Raw genomic sequence first — 25,306 nt, forward strand, 5'->3', positions numbered from 1 at the left:
AACCTTTGATAGTGCCGTTAGGGATAAGTAATAAACACTGGCTAGGGTTTGGCGCCCAAATCCAATAAAAAAAAACAAAAATTCCAAAATTCTGTAACTTCTACACGGCATATTAAAGACCTTGCTATGGAATAACAGGAAATGTTATAACTAAGCAATGAGCACAAATGGCCCTTGTAAGTTGGGTTTCCTCATCTATGAGTCACACCCCACCTCTATTCCCCTATCGGCATAAATCAGTGTCCTGCCTGCAATTTAGGAAGATCCATGGCACCTCTGTGCTTCTGCTAAAAATCTAAGCTATAGTTTCCCAATTAAAGGCAGATTTTTCTATTTTAGAGGGATATGGGCCAGGTGCTGGCAGGTGGGATTAGAATGGGTTGCGATGTCTGGTCAGTAAGGACAAGTTGGACCGAAAGGTCCGTTCCATGTTGTACAACTCATTGACCCTATGACTCTGTATAGGAACAGATGTCAAATTACAAGTTGAATAGTAGTACCAAGGGAGAGTAGTCTATTCAGGAAAAGTAAATGCAAGAAAGATGCAGGAAACTGTCTAACATGCCTTCTGAGCAATGAGCTTTGCAACCACATCCCGAGCATGGACATCTACAGTGCATATAGTCATAATTTTCTGTCTGTCCCCTGATGTCAGCTCTCCCAGTAACATGTTGATCAGAACATTCAACTGCACCACCTAAAAAGTTTGGGAAAAAGGCACAATTTTAGTCAGAGGATCTCAATGAATGGAAAGCAAATGCAAAATAAATAGAATTTGCCAACTTAATGATTATTATAATAGCTAATTGGGTGAGTTGTACAGCATGATCATGACATTTAATTATACTGCTGCAGTTAGATACATTTTAACAGATTATGTCATTCAGTTGTTGACCTAGTTGTATAAAGCAATTTTATTTCAAAATATTATCCATAGCTTTAAATTTAATATAATGGCCTAGAAAGTAAAATGCTCCCTACTCACTTTACAGATGATTAAAAAATGAAACTGTGTCTCATGAATTTTCCAGAAACTTATTTGCAGCACTTTTCTCAAGTGTAAGCAGCATGAGAGAAATCGTCAGAATAGCTTGAAGTTGTGTTCCCACTATTTAATCATAGAATTCACCTAATGAATTCGCAAAAGAACAGCGAACTGTGGCATATAAGTTGGTCTGGTGGATATGATTTTTTTTTAAACAGTCCCACAAAGTAACATTTTTGCATATTCTCCATCTCAAGGTCAACACCCTTTTCAGCCATAATGTGCTACACTTGCATTAGTTGTCAGCCTCAATTTTTCACTTCATATATTTATATTTACTCAACAGTACTTTATAACTGGGCAAAAAGGAACAAGAAATAGTATGGACTGTATTGCAAAGGTGTGCAAGAATATAGGATGTGTCCACTCTTTGCACAAATGTTTCTGACATTTCAAAATACCAAGAACCCAAAATGGCAGTTGACTTTTATAACCGTCATATATAGTCGACTTCTTGTTTTTTGGAGGTCCCTTTCAATAATTCAAAGATTGGTTTTAACACTGACAGCGAAAGTATTAATAAAGCTAAGTCCCAAGATGTTGAACCTGCTAAATTTGAATTAATGATTTTGGATGAATGATGAATGAACGAATGATTTTATTGTCATTTGTATCTTACAATGAGAAAACAATAAAATACAGTGAAAAGCTTTGTCACTGTCACCATGATCTGGCACCACTTTGAACAGATCGAGGAATAAGAAAAAAGTACAGCTTAAAGAGAGTTGATCAGTCCTGAGCCAGCTCATCATCAATTACGCCTGTTCCGCCATCCCTCCTTCACTGCTATCTACGTCAGACCCAACCAATGTTGGGGTTGCTACTCCTCATGCACTATGACCCATCGCCACTAGGTCTGTGCTGGGCCTACTTGAGTCCGTGCTGAGGTGCCTCGGCAAAGCTAATGCCACCTAAGCTCAGGGCAAGAGGTAAGTAAAAACAAAAAGAAAAAAAGAAGCGGTTGGAAACCCTACTTTGTTGCCTCAAACGACAAACTCTTCTGTACGCAAGTAATAATGAAATGTAAATTGTTTAGTTACGGAGAATTTCTTGGGCTTTTCCAATCTCCCACTGTTACTTGGGAGGAATGGTATAATTGTATGATTACAATGCTTTTCCAAGGTTTAACATATATAGTACTCAATCAGAATTATGTTGGAATATGTGGAGAAGGCCCAAAGAAATTCCTATTGGGCACACTGGGCTCCAACTGTTATAAATATGACTGTTAATGGTGTTCTAGTACTACACTCTAGGCAATGCACATGGCAGGGCATTTGCCCAGCTGAAAAACCTGTCATCGCAATTTCCAGATATTCTATGGCAGGAGATCAGAAAAACAATGTAAATAACTAAAAGCAGCTATTTTCATTGTAGTTGTGTTTTTTGCCAATCTTTTCTGGCAATATTTCAGTCAGAAAATCATCAGAAAATCAAGGGAACACTTGAATTTCAGGGCTGTGTTATCTTCTTCCAGTCATTCCTCTCATCAAAGGATTAGAAACAAACTTTAATGGTTACATCACATACTTATAGATGTTTATTTTGGTTCCAACCAGACTACGTTTTCTTTGCTGTTTTTCCCCAAAACTTAGAAATTAAACTTTACCTTGCCTGTCTTCCATCCTGTATCTCCAATTATCTGCTTTCAGTTTACTTCTCGTGATCGCTTCTTCGTTTTTATTCATTCACTTTGTTTGATTCCATGAATTACTATTTGTTTCTGACATTCTTTCTCCCTATTTCTATACTTTGCCCACAACTATCAAATGCCACCTGGCCTGCGTAATGTGTGTCGTACAACCACCTACCTGTCTGCATGCCTGTATATGCTACAACAAAATATGTAAACCATATAGCTCTGGCAGCCAAGACCATGTTAAAAAGGGTTCACTTCTAAACAGAACAGAAATGAAGATTTGTTTTACATTTAATCCCATACCAACAGGCTATACTATTCACCTGTATTGTTCCTCTATCTAAATGGCTCATCAAAAATGCACAATGTTTTGCAAATGAGACCATAAATGTTTGAAATTTGATTTAATATTACCAAATCAACCATTAGCAACACATTTTAGATCTTTACTCTGGGTTATTATAATTAATCACCTGATTAAGATAATGCCTAAGACAATTACCAATTACATTTTTCTGTCAGCACAGGTCACCCCATTAACTGTTTTAAAAGTGAGATTATCCTTACTAATGTTATGAAAACAGCACCTTTGCACAAATTTCTCCAAGGTACAACAATTACACTTGAAAGGTGAAATTGCTTTGAGACATCCTAAAACTTGTGAAATTAGTTTCAATATGTAACAAAATATCTAAGTGTACTTTGCTGTACTGAGATTTGCAGTGGCACCAAAACTGATACATTGAAAATATGTTTGCTTTTCGATGCACGAGTTTCTGGATTAAATGTTATACAGTGAATAGAGTCAGTTCTTTAGCAGTCAGTGTGTCAAATGAAAGCTCAGTCAACTGGGAGTTCAAGTACATTGACTTGTTCATTTAGTATTCAAAAGAAATGGTACATTCAACAAATTAACATGTAAAATTGACATCTTTTTTGAAATGGAACACAGAAAAAGCAAATATGGCTTTTTAGATTTCCAAAAAAAGTTGCTGAATTCTCCTGATAGCTCATATTCATGCTGAAACAGCAAACCTCCAGAAGAGGCAGAATTTGAAAAAGAATGCAGAATAGTTTTCTGAAAACCCTTTCAAAGAAAATCATAAAGCTTACACAAATTATTTCTGCTGAGCAATGTTACTTATACAAACCCACAGTTTCATATTTAATTAGAGTTTTCATTTATTCTGACTCATGTACTGCGATGAAGGTTTATAGTATTCGGATTCTAAAGCAGAGGTAAATGGGTCTGGGTCAGAAACTCACTTTCTCTTGCAGTTGATCAAAACTGCATTTAGAGACACAGAAACATAATGATGTACAGCAGGGAAACAGACCCTTTGGTCCAACTCGTCCATGCCCAACAGTTATCCTATCCTAACCTAGTCCCATTGGCCATGACTTGGCCCATATCCCTCTAAACCCATCCTAATTATGTACCCATCCAGTTGCCTTTTAAATGGTGTCATTGTACCAGCCTCCACCACTTCCTCTGGCAGCTCATTCCATACATGCATCACCCTCTCCATGAAAACATTGCCCTGGAGGTCCCTTTTAATTTTTTTCCTCTCACCCTAAACCTATGCCCTCTAGTTCTGGACTTCTCCACCCCAGGGAAAACACTTTGTCTATTTACTCTAAAAATGCCCCTCATGATTTTATAAACCTCTGTAAGGTAACCCCTCAGCCTCTGACTCTCCAGCCTATTCAACCTCTCCCTATAGCTCAAATCCTCCAATCCTGGCAACATCCTTGTAAATCTTTTCTGAATCCTTTCAAGTTTCACAGCAGCCTTCCGATAGGAGGAAGACTAAGAAATCAGTTAACTTAAATTAAAATTACTAGACACGCTACCTGGAAAGATAATTAATGCAATGATATTAGGTTAACATTTTACAAACCAGTGAAACAGAGGCCAGAGGCTGGAAGCAGATTACTTCAGAAGAAAACATCCATTCCAGCAAATGTGTTGTTTATTAGCGTCAAAATAGTTAAAGTAACTGGAATAAGCTCAAAGGTTCATTTTCTTCAGGGAGAAAAGTCATTGAGTTACCCTGTATTAGTGTTTCAGGGTGAAACAAAAAGAAACATAAAGTATGATTGCAGAAATTCATTGAAATGAAGTGCTCATCTGTTGATAAATAAAATCGACCTGCAAAGATAAGGAAGATACCTGCACTGGGATTGAGTATCTCCCAAGGATATTGCTGGGTAAAAAGGTTTGAATCGTTCCTTTGTTGTTTACGATAAAATCATTCCAAATAGCTTTATTTTTTAAATAAACTTGTGTTGTTTGTTAAAGAAAATTGAAAGTTTCTTGTGAAACTTTTCAGTGACACATCATCATGCTACGCAAATTGCAGAAGATAAATTTCATCAGGAATAAGGGTTTTTGCCCAAAACGTCGATTTTGAAGCTCCTTGGATGCTGTCTGAACTGCTGTGCTCTTCCAGCACCACTAATCCAGAATCTGGTTTCCAGCATCTGCAGTCATTGTTTTTACCTCAAGATTTGTTATAGCACTGAATACAGAACGAAGAATATGAATCAGATGAAGTTGGTCATGAGTGCAAAGTTAAGTTTGGAAGCAGTGAATAAGGCATGGATGGGGGTTTGATAGCTGATGGATTAAAGCTAATACAAAGACAGGTGGTGTTAGCAAGGTGGAAGTAAACAGTCTTTAAGTATGAAGGATAAGGGCTTGCTATTCTCAGTTTAATTACTATGTCAAATTTTGCAGTTACATGCAACAAAGGTGTGGAAAGAGGGTGAGACAGATAGCAAATACATACATTGTGAAACAGCTGAAGACAATAGGCTTGGTCTTCTCAATGATTAATGTGAGGAAATTTAGTCAAAGTTGGTTCTAATTTGGCTCAAAATGCTTTATAATGTTTCAGAATTCCATACAAATAGGACACAATTTGCCTGTCAAATGTAATTTGCAAAGCTATGCATAACTTCAGGTACAAACTCAAAGAAAAATTGTACCTGTTAAATTTATAGAAATGGGGAGAACAAAAAGTATAATAATACAAGTAAAATTTATATAGATATTAGAATTTCATCTCATCATCAACCTTTACCTAAACAAGAGATAAAGAGATGGAAGCCCAAGGTGAAAAGAAAGGTGTTGGTTAATCAATGGATAAATGATCTGTTGTTCAAGTGCAATCCTTCTTCACGTTGGATTGTCCAAAATTACTTTTTAATTACATTCCTGTAAAAGTTCTTTCTATTTCCTGTCACATTATGTGCCAGCACTTCTTTATAACATCTTCACCTCCCCATGATATTTGTAATACCTTCTATACTGTTATAAAGTTCAACATTATCAGTGACTCCATTTTAAGGTTCAATTTACTCTTATGCTACTTCACCACAAAATTATGTTCTTCAAGTGTCTTTTTTCACCCCACAGCAAGCTTGGACTCTTCACTGCCCTTTTTAGTTCTTACGTTTAATCTACATTGTGGTTGCTAGTTTCGAATGCATATAGCTGTGTGTTCACTATTACATGAACTGTTCTGAAAATGTGTTGCTGGAAAAGCGCAGCACGTCAGGCAGCATCCAAGGAGCAGGAGAATTGACGTTTCGGGCATGAGCCCTCCTTCAGGAATGAGGAAAGTGTGTCCAGCAGGCTAAGATAAAAGGTAGGGAGGAGGGACTTGGGGGAGGGGCGTTGGAAATGTGATAGGTGGAAGGAGGTCAAGGTGAGGGTGATAGGCCGGAGTGGGAGTGGGGGCGGAGTGGTCAGGAAGAAGATTGCAGGTTAGGAAGGCGGTGCTGAGTTCGAGGGATTTGACTGAGACAAGGTGGGGGGAGGGGAAATGAGGAAACTGGAGAAATCTGAGTTCATCCCTTGTGGTTGGAGGGTTCCTAGGCGGAAGATGAGGTGCTCTTCCTCCAACCGTCGTGTTGCTATGGTCTGGCGATGGAGGAGTCCAAGGACCTGCATGTCCTTGGTGGAGTGGGAGGGGGAGTTGAAGTGTTGAGCCACAGGGTGGTTGGGTTGGTTGGTCCGGGTGTCCCAGAGGTGTTCTCTGAAACGTTCCACAAGTAGGCGGCCTGTCTCCCCAATATAGAGGAGGCCACATCGGGTACAGCGGATGCAATAAATGGTGTGTGTGGAGGTGCAGGTGAATTTGTGGCAGATATGGAAGGATCCCTTGGGGCCTTGGAGGGAAGGTAAGGGGGGAGGTATGGGCGCAAGTTTTGCATTTCTTGCGGTTGCAGGGGAAGTTGCTGGGAGTGGAGGTTGGGTTGGTGGGGGGGTGTGAACCTGACGAGGGAGTCCACAGTGGGGAGTGTTATGCCAGACCATAGCAACATGACGATTGGAGGAAGGACGCCTCATCTTCTGCCTAGGAACCTTCCAACCACAAGGGATGAACTCAGATTTCTGCAGTTTCCTCATTTCTCCTACCCCACCTTGTCTCAGTCCCAACCCTCGAACTCAGCACCACCTTCCTAACCTGCAATCTTCTTCCTGACCTCTCCACCCCCACCCCCACTCCGGCCTATCACCCTCACCTTGACCTCCTTCCACCTATCGCATTTCCAACGCCCTTCCCTCAAGTCCCTCCTCCCTACCTTTTATCTTAGCCTGCTGGACACACTTTCCTCATTCTTGAAAAAGGGCTCATGCCCGAAATGTCGATTCTCCTGCTCCTTGGATGCTGCCTGACCTGCTGCGCTTTTCCAGCAACACATTTTCAGCTTTGATCTCCAGCATCTGCAGTCCTCACTTTCTCCTCGAAGATTACATGAACTGTTGCCAAGCTAACCTCAACCACAAAGGCTGTCGTACAAATATTTATTCTTTAAAATAACAAAAATGCTTTGTGGACAATGCACACAATTAGAAAGCATAATGAGCTTGTCCAAACAGAACAATCCTTGGTCCCTTCTACTTCATATATAAGTGCTGTTCCTTGGCAGCATTATCTGAAAACATGACATCTCATTCCAAATGTTTGCTGTTGACAGAGAGTACTATCTCACTACTCCATCTCTTAACCCTTCCATTGTCACTAATTGTCAAACAAGTAGTTTGATTTTACATGAAACAGAGGCTGGATGAGGAGAGTGTAATAGGTAACAAGGATACATACTTTGTGATGCAACTGAAAATAATGACTTTGATCTTCTCAATGATTAATGGGAGAAAAGGTCTGTCAAGTTCAAAATACTTCACAATGTTTCAGATTTCCAATGCAAACAGGAGGAGCAGATCAGCAATGGATGAGTATTTCCAAGCTGCAGCGGTATAGGGCATTCAGCCGGAGCTCGTCTGCTCCGTCCATTCCTTTTTTGTCCCTCCCTTCTCTCTTCCAAGCCTCCAACCTCACAGCCTCTCAATCCCAGCCTCTGAACAGGTCTGGTGTGGTGGCCTCTCAGCCCAGCTTGGCCGTCTCTTGGCCCAGCGTGGCAATCTGCCGGCCCAGCAAGGTGTCCTCTTGGCCTAGCAGGGCGATCACCCAGCAGCCCAGCGTGTTGGTCTTCGGGCGGTATATGACAGTTCTCAGCATTGTATGACCTTGGCATGGACCTCCAGTCTCATGGTGAAATTAGAGCAATCTCCAGGCATTGTGAACCCGGAGGTGAAGCCCGACACGGTCTGGAGTCATGGTCCAGTGCATACTGGAGGCTAGGTGCCAGCATAGACTGGTTTGGACGACAGTTATTCTGAACTTGTTTTTCTCCATTTTTTAATTTATTCCTAAACCTGTATTGTTGGACTTATTTACTTCTCTATTTTTCCAAGAACTGTAACTGAAAAAGCTGTACCTCGGGACCTTAGTATCTAAGATGGTGCCATACGTGGCAACTTGTACACTTTTCATTGTACTCAGTTGAATACATGTGACAATAAAGCTAATTCTAATTCTAGTGCTCAATGAACAAAAATTTCCTTTAATTACCAACAGGAAAAAGCAAAGCCATTGCCTTCAGTTCCCATAAACTCTGTATCCTCACCAGCATCTCCACTCCTCATCTAACAACTGTCTGAGGATGAACTAGATTGTCATATTTAACATTGAGATGAGCTTACAACCACATTTCACTAAAATTGTTTATTTCTATCTCCCATAACATTGCCCCCCCTTCACTGATGCCTCATATCATCTGCTGGGAAAACCCTCTACTATCTCCAGGCTGAATTATTATGATGTACTTCAGGACAGCCTTCCACACTGAACACTCGAAAAACATGAAGTCATGCAAAACCCTGCTGATCATCTCCTAACTTGGCCCAAATTATGTTTATCCATCACTCATGTTCTCACTGACCTCACTGCCAGTTAAGCAATGCCCTGATTTACAATGGTTATCCTTGTTTACAAATCCTTCTGTGGCTTCACACCTTTTTTATCAGTGTAATCTTCTCCAGCTCCACCATCTTTCACTATACTTACACACCTACAATTCAGCCTGCCGAGCATCTCCGATTTTAATTGTTTCACCCTTGGCAGCAGTGCCTTCAGTTGCCCAAGCACTAGAATTGCCTGTTGAAACCTCTCTGCCTTTTACCTCAATTTCCTCCTTTAAGAGACTCTTCAAAATCTACCTTTTCGACAAACTTTTTGCTCATGTTTCCTAATATTTTCATTATTGCTTCAGTTAAATATTTTGTTTTATAGTGCTTTGAGACCATAAATGGAAGCAGCAGGAGGCCACTCAGCCCATCTACGCCACCATGCCATAAGATCATGACCTATGTGATAAGCCCCAACTCCACATTCCTGCCTTTTCCCTATAACTTTTGATTCTGTTTTTGATTTAAAATCTATTTTTCTCAGCCTTCAATATAATTAATGGCCCAGCCTTGACAGCCCTCTACAGTAAAGAATTGCACAGATTCACAACTTTCTGAGCAAAGAAATTCTTCCTCATCTCTGTCTTAAACGTGAGACCACTTATTCTGAGACTGCACCCTCTGGGCCTAGATTCCACACATGGAATCAACTTTTCTGCATCTAACCTATCAAATTGCCCAAGAATTCTGTACGCTTCTAAATTCCAATAAACATTTGCTCAATCTACTCAATCTCGCCTCATAAGACAGTCGCTGGGATCTGCTTAGTGAACCTTCTCTGAGCTGCCTCCAACACCAGTATACCTTTCCTTAGATAAGAGTCCCAAAACTGTTTGCTGTATTTCAGCTGTGGTCTGCCTAGTGCCTTGCACAGTCTTAGCAATAATACCCTAGCTTTATATTCCATACCCTTTGCAATACAGGCCTTCCCTGTTACCCGTTGAACCTCGATGATAGCTTTTCTTGATTCATGCACAAGGACTCTCAGTTTATCCAGTTCTATAGCTTTCTGCAGTCTTTCTCCATTTAAATACTATTCAGCACCTCTATTCTTCTTGCCAGTGAATAATTTCACATTTTCTAATATTGTACTACATCTGCCAAGTCTTTGACAGCATGCTTAAGCTCTCTGCAGATTCTGACATCTCCACTATTCAGCTTCCCACCTATTTTGTATAATCTGCAGAAAGCACAATTCACTTTCCTTATCCAAGTTATCACATATATGACAAAGCTACTGTGCATGTAACAAGCTGTCATTAATGCATTTCTATACCTGTTTTTTATTATAATCTTTCAGTGCTGTTTCATAGCCTTCCTCAAGCCTTTCAAATGCAATTCCCACATCGGTAGTCCAATATATTTGTGAGCTGGTGAGTGCAACCTGAGCTGGATAGTCAAAAATCCATTGGTCTCTTGGCTTTTCCTCATAAGCTGCTATAGCCTCCGTAATCTGATGACGGACTGTTTCCCGCATATTTTCCTCTAATCGATTTAACCAGATTTCAACCTTTAAAAAAGCAGAAGGCATCAAGTCAATTTTCATCATAAGGATGGAAGGGTTATACCAGTTTTTGTTGCATCCGACAAGAAGTTAACTTTCACCACTACATTTGTCATACAATCAGGTATACATGTCTTAAAATCCTTAATGTAGGTATAATTAGACATTTGGCATGAGTATTCTGGAAAAAAAATACATTTGGTAGGAACACAAGTGGTGTTTGCCACTAACAGGATGATCCATCAAGTCAAAATAACATTCTCTCAACCACATAAATGAGTAGGATGATATATGAATCTTGTCACTGGTGTGATGTTAGATATGTAGGCAAAACATCTCAAAGACTGGTGGATCATATCAAACAGCATATCACTTGGCTGTTCACAGCAAGCAAAGATACTGACTATATTCAACCAGTCTGTACTTGCAAAACTAAAAGGAGTGTCTAACATCAGATGCAATTCCATATTTGTCCAATATTTGCAAAATAATTCCGAGCACGTGCTAAGAACTTGACCAATAAACAGTTTAGGATAGTCAATCAGGTTCACAATGTGGCACACTTGTGCATAATTTATGCTACATATATTAAGACACAGGACCCTGTACTTTGCAGGCAGAAAGCGCAAATACACAGGCTGCATCTGTTTCAATTCAACAAAATAAATGGCAGCTATTCTTCATGTTGTTTATTTTATGATCAGATTCAACTTGCCAGGTTTAAAATTTAAGCAATGCTTAGCAGTTAGTCATCTAACAAATGCATTCTCCATTGCAACATTTCTACCACTCAGAGCCCATATGCCAATCAGGCAGCTGTCTCCTCTCATACAGTACCAACATGGGTTTTTCCTTTACTTTGCTACCTCTTGTAAATTGTCCTGTTGACTGTGAGACAAAAAGCACAGTGAAAATGTATCTTTTTCCAGCAATTAGTCAGTTAATTTTGATGAACAATATTTACCATTAGTCTTTTTTTTGTAATACACTAAATGAGTGAATACCTCATCTACAGCACAAACTGGGGTACAGGAAAATTGACAGAGGTAGGACATCCAATAGAAACATGAAAGCTACATTCAGATTCTTGCCTTGCAAATTAGATAGGAATCAAGAGTAATTTTATTTTTCTCCAAACTCGGCCCTTTGATGTCTGGCTGGGGAGGGAATAAGAGGAGTGAATTCACATTTTTGATATCCCTGTAGCTCATGCTCTGTATTGCTGAATCACCTGGACACAGAAATGAACCACTGACAACACTGGGAACAAATGGAAGTGCTTGCTTGCAGCAAGACTAGAAAGGTAATTTTTTTAGGAGGCAACCTCCGAATTGACATCTACATGTTTTCCATCCTTTGCCAAGTCCCACAAGGCTAAAAGCCCACATCATGGATAACAGATGGTTACCTCTATTGGTTTTGCTTTCAAAATTAATTAGACACCCTCTCTGAAGGTTTTTCAAATTGTGCATCTAAGAGCATTGTATTATCATGTCCCTCTTTCCAATCTTCTCATGTACCCTTGCTGTGACAGTTTTTGAATAAGGTGTGCTCTTTAGAATTGTACAGCATGCATCGACTCTCCAGTACCATCTACTGTCATATGATGCTAGTCTTTCTATATCTTGCATCCTCCATTCCTCAGCTGCTTATCTTTAGATCTTTATGGTACGTATGACTTTTAGAATTGATCATACAATTCTTGCAAATGTGTTCCTAGTTGCTGCATTAGTAATGATCTCCAGCATAGATTACAGATAAAAGTTAGTACTCTTGCAAACATTTTAATATTGTAAAAAAAATTAATGTTTAATACAAAATATATCTGTAGATAATTACTGATAATGGAGCTCTGATGTGAACAAAGTGGCTGGCACATCACCTGCAAAAATAAAGGTACTTTCCAAGTAGTTAATTTGCTGTAAAGAGCTTGACCTGACATTGTGTAAGGCATTATGTAATAGCATATGCCCTTTATCAGTTTTACCTGCCCAACGCATTTACACTTTGCTTGGAATGGGACATACTCTTTCTCTCTACTGTACATTCCTGTTGCAGTCTTACTTATCTCCATTTCTCCATCATTTTCAAATTTAAGGTCAGCCATGCTATCAAAGAGTTTTGCAAGATGACGTGTGACCTAAAACACAATATTTTCAACATTAGACAGTTGCAGATAGGTATAATGACAATCTCGGGAAATCAAAAGAATTAATTATGGCAGCAAGCTCAAAGTAAAATCTTAATTAAAACAATACTATCAAAATATTTTTGATGGTATGTTCTAAAACAATGAATTCACTACCCTCACATGCATTGTAGAAATCTGTTAGAAGTAAATTTGCTGTTCATGCATTCCCAGAACAGATCATATGCCAGAGGTAGGTCTACTATTGTGTAGTGCCATTTTCCATCCAACACACAATGGGCTGGAATTGTTGTTCTCCAACCTGAAGGTGTGAAGGCAGGGGTGTCAAGGACACAACATCCTCTGGATGGTGAAGCTGCTTTTGAGCTGTTATTTTATGGGGGTGAAGGGAGGCATCAGGCAGTCCGCCATCTTAGGTCTAATGGGGCCCTTTAATGGTGAATTAATGGTCATTTACGGTCCTCCATCTGCCCTGCTAGGATTGTACCTGCAACTGCAAGGGGAGGCCCAATCCACCCAGGTAACTTAGTAGCTTAGCAGCGTGGGCTGGTGTTATGTTAGGGAAGAAGACTTCCTTGCAGGATCCTATGTCCATTAGATGTACACACCACTTCAAGCCTACAATTGGCTCTTCAACTTTACACACTCAGCCTTCTCTCCCACTTGATGAAGCTATTTGGCTCTGCATTTACCTGGTCTCCTCCATGTCGAGGGACTGGTTGTAGTCCCACCAGTGCTCACTGCTCCCAGGTGGCACTGCTGGCAACGTCAATCTGTCTGGTTAGTAAATCTCTAAAGTGACACTTTCTTCAGAGAGAGTGGGGCAGTAAATCCAGTTTAAACCCATTAACCCTGCTCCCAGTAGTAAATTGCTAGGAGGCAACTAACTGAATAGTGAGTGGACTTCTGTTCTCCCCTCCAATCTCTCTTCTCAGCCTTTTAGCTAGGAGGTGGCGGGGTCCCCAGTGTTTCAAAATCCAGCCACAAAATGTGAGGGTACTACAGATTCAGTGAATTATTGTTTGATATGATCAAGATCTCAGAAACTCTAAATCTGGTCATTGTAAAACCAATTAAAAACAAAACTCTGAGAAAGTAAATTGCTATAGTTTGTCATATATAAAAAATGAAGTAAATTTATGTTTTGCCTTCTTTTCGACAGCAAACTAATTGTTGTACTGAATTTCACCGTTGTAGCATTTACCTTAAATGGAGGGACGATCCAAAACAGTTAAAGGCACAATAGTCACCTTGTGAGTTTTAGGCAATTAAATTGTCATGACACAACCGAAATGCACAGGCAGTATTTGTTTATATAAACAAGCTTCAGCAAGATGGTTTTAAAAGGATCTCACTATTCAAAAACTGCAACTAACCAGTATCACACAGTCACCTACAAATATAGAATAGGATTTGTATCAAATCTTTAAAGTGTCATTGTCACACAAAGCAGTGACTACATGAAACACAATGCCATCCATAAAGGCAGACTGGACTATATAGGGACCATATGGTTCTCATTTTGATTCTTAGTCTGTCCTAAGGTAGAGTGAGAGAGAGAATGTACACACCACCATCCCCTAACCCAAGCCCCACCAGCCTATGATGGATGAATGAGAGCAGATGAGAGTGGTCAGAGGGGTAAATTGGTTAAAGATTCAACATAAATGAACACACCTACTTCTGTTTAATTGCAGTGGATTTGCAACATCCCTGGAGAGGCTGATCAATTATATAATATTTAAATTAAGGTCTATTTCTCCGATTTTGGAAGCCATTTAAACTTCATTACTGTGAATTGGATTTTCTAGGCATCAGGGAACTCAGCAGTTAAGATGATTAGGCAGGTGTAGGGTTGTTTTCGGAAAGGATTGTGTTGGGTAAGGTTTGTATGCTGCTCAATCCAACAGGTTTGCACAGTGCTGAGTGTGGGCCATGAGTGAGGAATGCTTTATCACCAGCCATGCCCTGGCTCATTAAACAATTTCTTTCTGTCATCATTCCTTCTCCACAATTCATTAATGGCCATGAACACTACATTGGAAAAACAGATGAACAATAGCTACCCACCTCCCGATGTTTCTTCATTCTTTCCTCAACATCTCCTCAACCATCACCCCACCCACCCATTCAGTCTTTTTCACTGGGAACAGCTGCTAGCTGTAGCATTCCACCAGGTACTAGTGCCTGGCAGCTGACTGATCTGACAATTATTCAGCAGCCAACAAGAAATCAGGATTCTTTAAAAATGAAATCCTGCTTAAAATTCAACAGCATCTCCAGCATTCTTATCTTTCTGGGTTATCCACCAGTAGACATTTAAGAATCTTCCTGAAAATATCAGGTTCAGCACGTCTATTGCAAGGAGTAACATTTAGGGAGGGCCAAGTCTTCCATTTATTATACAAAGACAATTTCTGGAAAGCTGACTAATTGTGCTAGTGTTCATGAAGATGAATCAAGATCAAATGAGGAAATTTCTATTGTCAAAAATCCTGCCACAGCTCCTGGATACAGTCATGTATGAAGAATGGCTACATTATGAGTTAACTGGAGGGGACTCACTGTCCATGAAACTGTACGCCAACAAGGAAGGGAGGAAAACATTAGCAGGAAAAGTAGGAGAGAAAAAATGCGAACGTAATCCTAAATTATTCACCAAACTCTTAAGTACGATGTTAGAACTCCACAGAAATTCCAGAATCATGCATTCTTTAGAGTCATAGAGTCATAGGGATGCACAGCACCGAAACAGACCCTTCAGTCCAACCCGTCCATGCCGACCACATATCCCAACCCAATCTAGTCCCACCTGCCAGCACCCCACCCATATCCTCCAAACCCTTCTTATTCAGATACCCATCCAAATGCCTTTTAAATGTTGCAATTGTACCAGCCTCCACCACATCCTCTGGCAGCTCATTCCATACATGTACCACCCTCTGCGTGAAAAAGTTGGCCCTTAGGTCTCTTTTATATCTTTCCCCTCTCACCCTAAACCTATGCCCTCCCCGACCCCAGGGAAAGACTTTGTCTATTTATCCTATCCATGCCCCTCACAATTTTGTAAACCTCTATAAGGTCACCCCTCAGCCTCAAACACTCCAGGGAGAATAGCCCCACCCTGTTCAGCCTCTCCCTGTAGCTCAGATCCTCCAACCCTGGCAACATCCTTGTAAATCTTTTTTTGAACCCTTTCAGGTTTCACAACATCCTTCCGATAGGAAGGAGACCAGAATTGCACACAATATTCCAATAGTGGCCTAACCAATGTCCTGTACAGCCGCAACATGACCTCCCAACTCCTGTGCTCAATACTCTGACCAATAAACGAAAGCATACCAAACGCCTTCTTCACTATCCTATCTACCTGCGACTCCACTTCCAAGGAGCAATGAACCTGCACTCCAAGCTCTCTGTTCAGTAACACTCCCTAGGACCTTACCATTAAGTGCATAAGTCCTGCTAAGATTTGCTTTTCCAAAATGCAGCACCTCGCAGTTATCTGAATTAAACTCCATCTGCCATTTCGCAGCCCATTGGCCCATCTGGTCAAGATCCTGTTGTAATCTGAGGTAAACCTCTTCGCTGTCCACTACACCTCCAATTTTGGTGTCATCTGCAAACTTACTAACTATACCTCTTATGCTCCCATCCAAATCATTTATGTAAATGACAAAAAGTAGAGGGCCCAGCACCGATCCTTGTGGCACTCCACTGGTCACAGGCCTCCAATCTGAAAAACAACCCTCCACCACCACCCTCTGTCTTCTACCTTTGAGCCAGTTCTGTATCCAAATGGCTAGTTCTCCCTGTATTCCATGAGATCTAATCTTGCTAATCAGTCTCCCATGGGGAACCTTGTCAAATGCCTTACTGAAGTCCATATAGATCACATCTACTACTCTGCCCTCATCAATCTTCTTTGTTACTTCTTCAAAAAGCTCAATCAAGTTTGTGAGACATGATTTCCCACGCACAAAGCCATGCTGACTATCCCGAATCAGTCCTTGCCTTTCCAAATACATGTACATCCTGTCCCTCAGGATTCCCTCCAACAACTTGCCCACCACCGAGGTCAGGCTCACTGGTCTACAGTTCTCTGGCTTGTCTTTACCACCCTTCTTAAACAGTGGCACCACGTTTGCCAACCTCCAGTCTTCCAGCACCTCAACTGTGACTATCGATGATACAAATATCTCAGCAAGAGGCACAGCAATCACTTCTCTAGCTTCCCACAGAGTTCTCGGGTACACCTGATCAGGTCCTGGGGATTTATCCGCTTTTAACTGTTTCAAGACATCCAGCACTTCCTCCTTTGTAATCTGGACATTTTGCAAGATGTTACCATCTATTTCTCTACAGTCTATATCTTCCATATCCTTTTCCACAGTAAATAGTGATGCAAAATATTCATTTAGTATTTCCCCCATTTTCTGTGGCTCCACACAAAGGCCGCCTTGCTGACCTTTGAGGGGCCCTATTCACTCCCTCATTACACTTTTGTACTTAACATATTTGTAAAAACCCTTTGGATTCTCCTTAATTCTATTTGCCAAAGCTATCTCATGTCCCCATTTTGCCCTCCTGATTTCCCTCTTAAGTATACTCCTACTTTCTTTATACGCTTCTAAGGATTCACTCAATCTATCCTGTCTATACCTGACATATGCTTCCTTCTTTTTCTTAACCAAACCCTCAATTTCTTTAGTCATCCAGCATTCCCTGTACCTACCAGCCTTCCCTTTCACCCTGACAGGAATATACTTTCTCTGGATTCTTGTTATCTCATTTCTGAAGGCTTCCCATTTTCCAACCGTCCCTTTACCTGCGAACATCTGCCTCCAATCAGCTTTCAAAAGTTCTTGCCTAATACCATCAAAATTGGCCTTTCTCCAATTTAGAACTTCAACTTTGAGATATGGTCTATCCTTTTCCATCACTAATTTAAAATGAATAGAATTATGGTCACTGGCCCCAAAGTGCTCCCCCACTGACACCTCAATCACCTGCCCTGCCTTATTTCCCAAGAGTAGGTCAAGTTTTGCACCTTCTCGAGTAGGTACATCCACATATTGAATCAGAAAATTGGCTTGTAAACACTTAAGAAATTCCTCTCCATCTAAACCTTTAACACTATGGCAGTCCCAGTCGATGTTTGGAAAGATAAAATCCCCTACCATAACCACCCTATTATTCTTACAGATAGCTGAGATCTCCTTACAAGTTTGTTTCTCAATTTCCCTCTGACTATTGGGGGGTCTATAATACAATCCCAATAAGGTGATCATCCCTTTCTTATTTCTCAGTTCCACCCAAATAACTTCCCTGGATGTATTTCCAGGAGTATCCTCTCTCAGCACAGCTGTAATGCTATCCCTTATCAAAAATGCTACTCCCCCTCCTCTCTTGCCTCCCCTTTCTATTCTTCCTGTAGTTTTTGTATCCTGGAACATTAAGCTGCCAGTCCTGCCCTTCCCTGAGCCATGTTTCTGTAATTGCTATGATATCCTAGTCCCATGTTCCTAACCAAGCCCTGAGTTCATCTGCCTTCCCTGTTAGGCCTCTTGCATTGAAATAAATGCAGTTTAATTTATTAGTCCTACGTTGTCCCTGCCTACCCTGACTATTTGACTCACTTCTGTTATCAGCTGTACCAGTCTCAGATCGATCTCTTTCCTCACTATATCCCTGGGTCCCACACCCCCCACCTTACTAGTTTAAATCCTCCCAAGCAGTTCTAACAAATTTCCCTGCCTATATATTAGTCCCCTTCCAATTTAGGTGATATTCGTCCTTCTTGTACAGGTCACTTCTACCCCAAAAGAGATTCCAATGATCCAAAAATATGAATCCTTCTCCCATACACCAGCTCCTCAGCCATGCATTCATCTGCTCTATCCTCCTATTCCTGCCCTCACTAGCTCGTAGCACTGGGAGTAATCCAGATATTACTACCCTTGAGGACCTCCTTTTTAAATTCCTGCCTAACTCTCTGTAATCTCCCTTCAGAATCTCACCCTTTTCTCTTCCTATATCGTTGGTTCCAATGTGGACAATGACCTCCTGCTGGCCCCTCTCCCCCATGAGAACATTCTGCACCCTCTCTGAGACATCCTTGATCTTGGCACCAGGGAAACAACACACCATTCTGCTTATTCTCTGCTGGCCACAGAAATGTCTGTCTGTACCTCAGACTACAGAATCCCTTAACACAATTGATCTCTTAGAAGCCGACGTACCCCTCGTTGCATTAGAGCCAGTCTCGATACCAGAAACTTGGCTGTTTGCGCTACGTTCCCCTGAGAATACATCACCCCCTACATTTTCCAAAACAGCTTACCTGTTTGAAATGGCTTTATCCACAAAAGACTCCTGCCCTCGGTGCCTACCTCTCTTACCCTTCCTGGAGTTAACCCATCTATGTGACTGTATCTGAGACTTTCCCCCCTTCCTATAACTGCCATCCATCACATACTGTTGCTGTTGCAAATTCCTCATCGCTTCTATCTGTATCTCCAACCGATCCACTCGATCTGATAAGATTCGCATCCAACAGCATTTATGGCAGATATAATTCGCAGTAACCCTTAAACTCTTTTTAAACTCCCACATCTGACACGAAGTACATATCACTGCAAAGGCCATTTTTGCTCCTTCACAATCTACAGACCCAGAAAGTAACACCGTCTCATTCTTCTACAAACACTGCCCCCGGTTAAATTAATAACTATGGCTTATATTTTAAGTTTAATCAAGAGATTTAACTCCAAAAACATATAATCAAGAAAGAATCCACTATACTCACTACTGCAGCCTTTCTCTTGTTAATTCTATAAAAGTAATTTATCTGTCTCTGAAGAACAGTTCATTACGATATATTCCAGAACATCTATCAGAAAACAGTAATGACTTATATTTTGATTAGCAAGTAACTTTGTTTTACTGTAACCTTGAGTTAGACTCCACCAAATTGACACTCTTTAAATAAAACCTATCCATAAATCAAATAGGTTAAATGCAAATTTAGTAATTTTGCATTTTTGTTACTTTTGAGGTGCCAAAACTTTTCTTCATTACCCTACAAATTGTATCATACTTTTATGGCAATTGTATGTTGATTTCCCTGTCATTTTTTCTTTCCATATACTTGGAAAGATTTTTTTAAAAGTAAAAGTTTTTCAATTTAATTCCAACCATTAATATCTAAATAAATGGATCAATGTCTCCAAAGTTGAGAGGGAAGTTTGATACAAATCTGTTAAAGGTCTCTATGATAACGTTACAAAATATTTTGTGGCTAGAGTCCTGGAAATCAGTTTATATTTTTGCATGTCAACAGTCGATACTACCATTGCAGTTCTCGTTACAAAACAGCAATGACCAATTCAATTCTCCTCATCGCTCCTTGATGCGCCTGACAGTAACAATGAAAGAAAGCACTCAGCACTACAATTATATCAATATTCTTGGCTGACAGCTTCAAAAATGAATTCATCCAGACCTTTTATAAACAATCCATTCCTTGATACTAATCGCACGTTCACTTGTCATTTTGACATATTTTTCAATATTTAGTTCATTGCCCAGTACATTCTACTGGCAAAGAACCTTGACTGTCAGCTGCATGATCTTGCAAAATAAGCCCTCTGATGTCTGCAGAAGATTAAACTGATCTATAACTTGTCTTGTAACTTTTGCTTCATACTCAAAACAAAATCATCTCTCCACACATGATGTCTATTTTCAGCATTTGCTATTTTTAAATTAATTTAGCACGATTGTGTCAACTGACTACATACCTGTCGAGGCTGTGTTCCTTTGGAAAGGATATCCAGTAGGTCTGCTGATGACACAAAGTAAAACCTCGGGAAAGCTAAACGCTTAGTTTCAAGATATTCAGCCAAAGCTTTCTCGCATAGGGCTAGCCTACAGGACAGGAGAGATAAAATTGTATCTTAATTTCCCTAAATTACATCAGTGATCACATTACAAACATCCTTAATGAAAGTCATCAAAACTTGTACAAGCTCAGATCAGGCTCAGATGGGTTTCCATGGGCTTCGACGTTTGTGGCTTCAAAAATACTCAAGCAGCTAATACAATCCAGGAAAAAGCAATCGACTGATCAACACACATCCACCATTTTAAACATTCACTTCCTCAACATCCAGGGACTGCTGTGTGCACAATGTACAAGATGCATTGCAACATCTCAACAAGGTTTCTTCAAAAACAATTTTCAAACCCACAATCTCTACTACTGAGAGGGATAACGGCAGTAGATGCATGAAAACATCACTACTTGCAAGATCCCCTCCAAACCACATTGCATCCTGACTTAATCGCGTCATAAAGAACACAGCTAAACTTTATTTTTTGTATTGTTGATCACAGTCTGAAATAGAAAAGTAAAAGTTAAGGATAGTTCAAAGATTACTGCACTTTTTAAAGCAAGTTACTTGACAAACATAGCTGTTTGATCAAGCAGTGGCAGAAGATCTAGTTGCAAATGAGCTTGAGACAAGGGGGTGTGTACAAGTAAACCTTTGGCCGGTAATAATTAGCTGATTGGTCATAGAATCATACAGCACAGTAAAAGGATCTTCAGCCCATTGAGTCTACTACACCGGTCAAAAATGACCATCTAATTACTGCAATCCCAGTCTCCAGCATTTGGCTCAAAGCCTTGTATACTGTGGCATCACAAATGCACATCTAAATGCTTCTGAAATGTTATGAGGATTTCTGCCTTCAGCCAAGAATATTGATATAATTGATATCACCCTTACAGGCATGAATTTTAGACTCGCTCCACCCACAATGGAAAATAAAGTGTCCTCACATCCCTTTCAAACTCTTATCCCTTATCTTAAATCTTTGCCCGCAGTCAGTGATTCCTCCATTAAGGAGAAAAGTAACATCCTGTTTACCAAATCTATGTCTCTCATAATTTTATACATTGCAATCATGGTCCCCCATCTCAGTCTTCTCTGCTCCAAGGAAAATAACCCCAGTCTATCCAATCTCTCTTCATAACTAAAACTCTCTCCAGTCCATGCAACACCCTGGTAAATCTCCTCTGCACTCTCTTCAATACAATCATATCCCTCCCATAATGTGGATTAATGAACAGCACACAATACTCTGGCTGTGGCCCTACCAACATTTTACACAGTCCCTGCATAACCTTCCTGCTTTTAAACTCTATGTCTTGGCTGATTAAGGCACCTATCCCATATATCTTCTTAACCCTAAATAGACTGGCGGACATACGCACTGAGGTCCCTCTTATCTTAGGTGGTTCCCATGATCATACAGCTCATCGTGCATTCATCATGTCTTGTTTGTCCTGCCCAAATGCATCAATTCACATTTATCCCGATTCAATTCTATTTGCCAATGAACAGCCTATCTGACCAGCCCATCTACATTCTCCTCATTACTTACCATACCATCAATTTTCATTTTCATCTGTAAACCTACTGATCAATCTTCCTATATTCAAGTCTAGATCATTTATAAATACCAAAAAAACAGCAAAAGCCCAAACACTGTAGGCCCGATGGGCACAGGCTTCCAGTCACAAAGACACCCCTTCAACTCCTTTCAACCATCACCTTCTGCTTCTTGTCACTCAGACAATTTTGGTTTTTATTTTCACTATCAGTCTCCCATGCGGGACCTTATCAAAAACCTTGCTGAAGGGTATGCCAAATGTACTGTCCTCATCTACACATCTGGCCAGCTCTTTGAAAAATTCAATCAAATTGGTCAGACATGGTCTCTCCTCAACAAAACCAGGCTGACTGTCCTAGCTTAATTCCGGTCTCTCTGAGTACAGATCAATTCTGTTCCCAGAATTCCACTGTCTGGCTTCTTGATACTTCCAGATCCTCCTCTGTTCTAGGAGAATTCAATTGTAAGCCCATTAACAAGTTCTTCCAGTATCTTTACATTTGGGTTCCCTTCTGACACATGGATGACACTGGAATACAAGGAAAACACTCTCCAGACTATGTCCCCTCCATGTTTGACTGCTCTGGCATCTTCATGGCATGTCACCACATTTGAAGAGAAACCCCAAAATTCCAGCGGTAACTCAAAAAGAGAGTCCAAACATAATAACGCTCCTCCTACTCTTCCACTTTGTTTCTGGGAACTGAGAATTCTCAGACACATTCGGCAAGAAGGTCAACCACATCTTGTCATGTACAGATTTTAAAAAGGGCTCAGATAATAGGTCAATAATAGTATCAGATAACAGGGACAGAAAACCATCATACTCTACATGCTCCAATGAGTTACTGGGACATCCATTAAGTTTATTATAATGAAAAAAAAACAATATATGCCAAAATCAAACATGAAAAGCAGATCCAACAATGAACAAACAGAAAAAAATTTTGGTATCCTTCACTGAATCAATAAGATTCCCATCTCTTTCCTGATTCTGGCAGACTCAATGTATATTTCTTAAACTTTCTAACTCCAACTTTGATGTCCAAAACACTTAAGTTTTCTTTCCATCTTCATATATCTACTAAGTCTATGAGTGTTGTCTTTGCTTGCTTGATAATTGCTCAATTCTGTGGAATGCTTTAAGAAATTACATAATTTCAGCTGTAACTGAAAATGTTCAATCTGTCCCAAAAAATACCAAGATGGTTTTGCAAAGTAGAAAGTGGCATCTCCTCTGTTAAAATGTCCAAAATTTGGTGAATTTACGAGCCCATTGATATGGCTTCCTTACATTGAATACTTCTATTCAATTTTATGCCAATTCCAAGACATTAACATTCAATTTTATTCTGTTTCATCTGCATTTTCTTGAAGAAAATAATTGTTATTTCTCAACAGCATACTGTATCTCCCATAGCCTCATTAATCTTAAAATATGGACAAAGTGTTAGCATACAAAATCAAATGTGTTATTCAAAGTACTTTTAAAATCTTACCTTTGTTGAAGAGCTTCAAGTTTTTCGTACAGCTTTGGTTTATTTGTTGCTTCAAGGACATTCTTTGTTTGGGCTGTTTCTGACATTAATTCCTTTTATTAAAATAAAGAGAGAGAGCAGGAATAATTATCTAGATTGGCTGAAGAGTGAATCAGATCCATGAGTACAGACATGGCCCCCATAATGATAAACTCTATTCCTTTCCAGGTGTGGTCATGACATACTCCTGCCAGGTAAGCAGACAAAAGAAGAGGAGTGTGTGGGCACCAGGGGAGAGAATCGGAGATCAGGTGAAGGAGAGCATGAGCAAAAAGGGAACAGAAAACAAGAGTGAGTGAGAGAGACAGAATTCATGAAAGAAAGAGAGTGGGAACAAGAGCACACGGGAGGAAGAGCATAAGATTGCAACATAACGAGTTCACAAGAGAAAGAACAGTGAGTGTGTGTGTGAGAGAGAGAGAGAGAGAGAGAGAGAGAGAGATAAGTGAGAGAAACAGCAAGAGCAAGGGCGAGGGAAAGAAACAAAGATTCATGCAGTCTGAGGGGCTGGGAGTAATACCTTAAAGACATATTGCTTAATTGTTAGGACCTTGACTGAAGGAAGGAATTGTCTTTCTCCAGTTCCACTGCCCCACTGATCACAATATAGATTTAAACATTTTACCCAGTTATCAGTATATCCATGTGTATATACTTTTATTATCTATTTCAGAATACAAATTTGCCAGATTATTTTCTTTAATAAACTACAACTTATTAAAAGACAAAGGCTTATTTGATAAAGATGCAAAGTTTATACGCACAGTTTAGAAATATGACAGGAAGCATATATACTATAAATAATCTAACACACAGCACTTAAAAGAAAATTTAGACAACTTTCTTTGTTGAAATTAATTCGTTCTTTGGGCTTATAGATGACTGGCGGAGTTTCTATGTTTCACATCAGTCCCCCGCAATATATCTTTGCATCATTTTCTTTCTCGAACAGATATCTGATTCCACGTCCCTGTATCACACCATGATCCTAACAACATGGAAATTTCTATCTTTCACCAACATTTGGATTTCATTAATCTGAGTACCAAACACTGTTTGAATGCATACACCACAAACCCAAACATTGCCCACCCTTGAGTTATCCAATGCCTGGGCTCTCTCAAGGTCAGTGAGCTATTTTGACTAAAACCACTCCCTCACTCCTTTGCTTCCTCTAACCTCACACGGTGTTCACCTGTCCAAGGTACAGCTTCTCTCCTGTTAGGTGCAATTATCTTCCAAGAGGATAGTTTAAAGACAGTCATAACCTTTGTTAGAAACCAGGGATTATAGTCACCCTATAACACTACTCTTTTATAGAAAGCTTTAAGATAACACAACAGAATATTTATTGATTATGATGCATCCCTATTAAATCTCCATACTGAATAAAATTAGTATCTGTCATGCTACCTATTCAGCGTGTAAGCACTTAAAATGCCACTTTAATTGAACATGTTGTTTTTATTTGTTCAATCTAGCCTGATTGGTGACTCATTTTGCACAAAAGGTATCCCGAGATAACTGTTCTGCAGTCACAACTCCAGTCTAATCCCCTTGATTTTCAAAAATCAAAAATCCCATGGGAGCTCCCCAATGATTAACAGTCAGGAATGTGAGAGCAAAAAATGCCCCGAACATGATTCCAGGCCC

The 25,306-nt window shown here is 40.0% G+C and overlaps 1 protein-coding gene across 1 annotated transcript in view; it reads right to left on the minus strand.

Annotated features, from left to right (window-relative positions):
* Nucleotides 1–439: 439 nt before the first annotated feature.
* The window catches only part of LOC148149901 (dynein axonemal heavy chain 11-like), a 170,439-nt gene continuing 145,572 nt past the window's right edge, over nt 440–25,306 (minus strand). The window contains exons 27-31 of the mRNA XM_087987077.1: nt 23,615–23,706; nt 20,459–20,585; nt 12,495–12,647; nt 10,280–10,513; nt 440–697 (exon numbers count right to left, since the gene is read on the minus strand). Coding sequence (XP_087843203.1) covers nt 557–697; nt 10,280–10,513; nt 12,495–12,647; nt 20,459–20,585; nt 23,615–23,706 — 747 coding nt within the window. The 3' untranslated portion in view covers nt 440–556. The remainder of the gene's footprint in view (nt 698–10,279; nt 10,514–12,494; nt 12,648–20,458; nt 20,586–23,614; nt 23,707–25,306) is intronic.

Source organism: Chiloscyllium plagiosum, unplaced genomic scaffold (genome assembly GCF_037043375.1).
Source record: "Chiloscyllium plagiosum isolate Xiang-an unplaced genomic scaffold, Cpla_swu_hap1 HiC_scaffold_5, whole genome shotgun sequence".
NCBI classification, from domain to species: domain Eukaryota; kingdom Metazoa; phylum Chordata; class Chondrichthyes; order Orectolobiformes; family Hemiscylliidae; genus Chiloscyllium; species Chiloscyllium plagiosum.